This window comes from Merops nubicus, unplaced genomic scaffold (assembly GCF_000691845.1).
Source record: "Merops nubicus isolate BGI_N331 unplaced genomic scaffold, ASM69184v1 scaffold14736, whole genome shotgun sequence".
In the NCBI taxonomy this organism is placed as follows: domain Eukaryota; kingdom Metazoa; phylum Chordata; class Aves; order Coraciiformes; family Meropidae; genus Merops; species Merops nubicus.
This window is the reverse complement of record NW_008613033.1, coordinates 1-2,500: the sequence shown is the minus strand read 5'-3', so window position 1 is coordinate 2,500 and position 2,500 is coordinate 1. Positions and strand designations below refer to the sequence as shown.

The window sequence follows — 2,500 nt, the reverse complement described above, 5'->3', positions numbered from 1 at the left end:
TATTGTTCTTCACCACTAAAGTGCTAGGAATTAACAGCCAAATGTGATGCCTGTGCCTTTCATATCTCTACCATGTGTTTGTTTGTTTAATACCCATAAGACTACATCATTAAACCTCAAGCACTGATTTCACTAATTCAGCACCAGAGCTACATGCTACGGCAGCAAACACCTTTTCTAGTCAATCATAATTGAACAGCTGGATGTAAAATGCAATATTATTTTTAGGCTCGTCTCTAACTTTGACTTTGAACCGCAAACAGTATTTATCCTCCAAAACAAAATACCTTCCTATCTTTGTAATGCATCCGCTATATATAGCAAGAGCACCAGGATAAGGGGGGGATGTTTTTTTACCCACTTTGTTGGTTCCACATAATAATAGATGCCACTGAAATCTCCCACCGTGGCTGCGTTTAGTGAAACCTAACGCGGGGTGCTTGTTTTTCTCTAGGAAGTATTACTTAAGAGAGCAGCAGACCTTGTTGAAGCCCTATACGGGATGCCCCACAACAACCAGGTAGGTGACGAGCGCGGTGTTTGCCTCCCCGTGTAAGTGGATAGCTGCTCTCTGCAGGGCTGGCAGAGCGTCAGCACGCCCTTTTTGTACACTGCCAGGCTTTGCCAGCCACCTCGAGGGCAGGCTGATGTGATGCAATGCTCTCAGGGAAACGCTTCGCCCTCCCATTCTCCTCTCGCCGCTAGTTCGCCCATCAGAAATGACAATTAAGTGTAAGGTGCCAAAAGCATAAGCAATCATTAAGGCAAGAGAATAACCTTGAACTCGGGCCAAAATATACAGTGACTAATGGGAAGTCCTAAAGAAATCTGCTAAACAGAGCGGATCAAACATACTGTATTTTGCAAACTGCTGCAAATACATCGCCTGCCCCGGCCGAACAAAGCGTACGTTAAGATTTTCACGTGACTTACTGTTAATTTGGTGTTAATTTCATGGTTTCTTTATACTTTGTTGATGTAGAATTGTGTAGTGCTCTGGGATGTAGGAAGGGCAAGAGAAGGTGCGGATGGGACCCCCACCCTTACTATAATTTCACACGAATCCCTCCTGTAAATTTTAAACCTTATTGCAACGGGGCGTGTTCGCTCCGACTGGTTCCTTAGCTGTCAGCACTGATTTTGTGTCTTTATAGGAAATAATCCTGAAACGAGCAGCTGACATTGCTGAGGCGTTATACAGCGTGCCACGCAATCACAACCAGATCCCCACTCTAGCCAACACTCCCGCTCACACTGGCATGATGGGAGTGAACTCCTTCAGCAGCCAGCTCGCCGTTAACGTCTCCGAAACATCGCAAGCGAACGACCAAGGTACGTGGCGTTTCAAGAGTTAATCCTCCACGGTCTTTTGGACCATTTTGGGCCAGCGCCTGTAGATCTGAGCTGATGTCACCGCTGCGTCCTCCCTCTTTTTCTCCCCGTAGTCAGATGTCTGATGCTGTAATGAAATGCTGCCTTTAACTTTCTCGTCATATTTAATTCTTCCTGTTCTTTCATTTACTGTTATCATAAAGCATCTCCAGTGGGGGGGGGGAAAATGGCAAAGCATAGAAAGCTCTTTATTATTCACAGTAAATATTACGACGTGTGTGTTATAAAATAATTATGTTTAGGTATCTCCACCTGGTTTTGGAATATTTACACAGATAAACCTAATTTGCTGTCTGTGATTTTAAAATACTTCGTTTATAGGCATGTGTGACATATATGTTACTAATAAAAGTAATAGTTGATTTAATTTACCTGTTGTAATTGAAAATGCACGTAGCCTATTGCATTTAAAATTAATTTTGATACTAATGAAAGGAGGGAAACAGGATTATTAGATATGTTCAAACCCATATTTTTCGCTTGCAACGTAATTATTAAATTGATTGCTCAGATAGGAACCAATTGTTGTTTAAAATCCTGATTCCGCTATGTTTCCTCTTCTAAAAAGATTGTCTTTTAATGCATTCCCAAGCTAATAAGCCTTATAAAATTCCATACTTGATCTTGAATTAGTTTTCACTGATGGCTACACCTTACGAAAGGACGAGCTCGTTGTTAGCGTAAAAATACCAATCATAAAACGAAGACCCCAAAACAGCCTTTTTACAGTAAATCACTGCGACAAAAAAAAAGTTTTCCTTGTCAGCTGTGGCATTTGAAGGTCTGGAGAGGCTGAAAGTTCATTCAGTGTGTTGGTACAAAGCGGGACTCGAGCCTGTTGATAATTGCTCCTAAAGACAAACGTGAAGGCACCTGCCAGAGCTGGATCGAAGAGAGCTTTTGTTGGCTGTCTGTGCTAAGAGGAGAGACAACATAGAGTGCTCGCGGATGATTTAAGTAGGGTTGGCGTGATAAGGTTATCTCAAACTGCAAGAGTTGATAGGGCAGTGAGAGACAACTGAGAGCAAAGCTGTGCAATCAATTAAAACTGTGTAATATATGCTGCATGAGGAAACCCCCCAGCCCTAAGTCCATATATATATATATA

General features: G+C 42.2%; 1 protein-coding gene across 1 annotated transcript in view; it reads left to right on the top strand.

Moving 5' to 3' along the window:
• LOC103774363 (transcription factor COE3) overlaps nucleotides 1-1,355 on the top strand; it is a 35,107-nt gene extending 33,752 nt beyond the window's left edge. Inside the window, exons 6-7 of the mRNA XM_008941763.1 lie at nucleotides 455-520; nucleotides 1,155-1,355. Coding sequence (XP_008940011.1) covers nucleotides 455-520; nucleotides 1,155-1,355 — 267 coding nt within the window. The remainder of the gene's footprint in view (nucleotides 1-454; nucleotides 521-1,154) is intronic.
• Nucleotides 1,356-2,500: the final 1,145 nt, after the last annotated feature.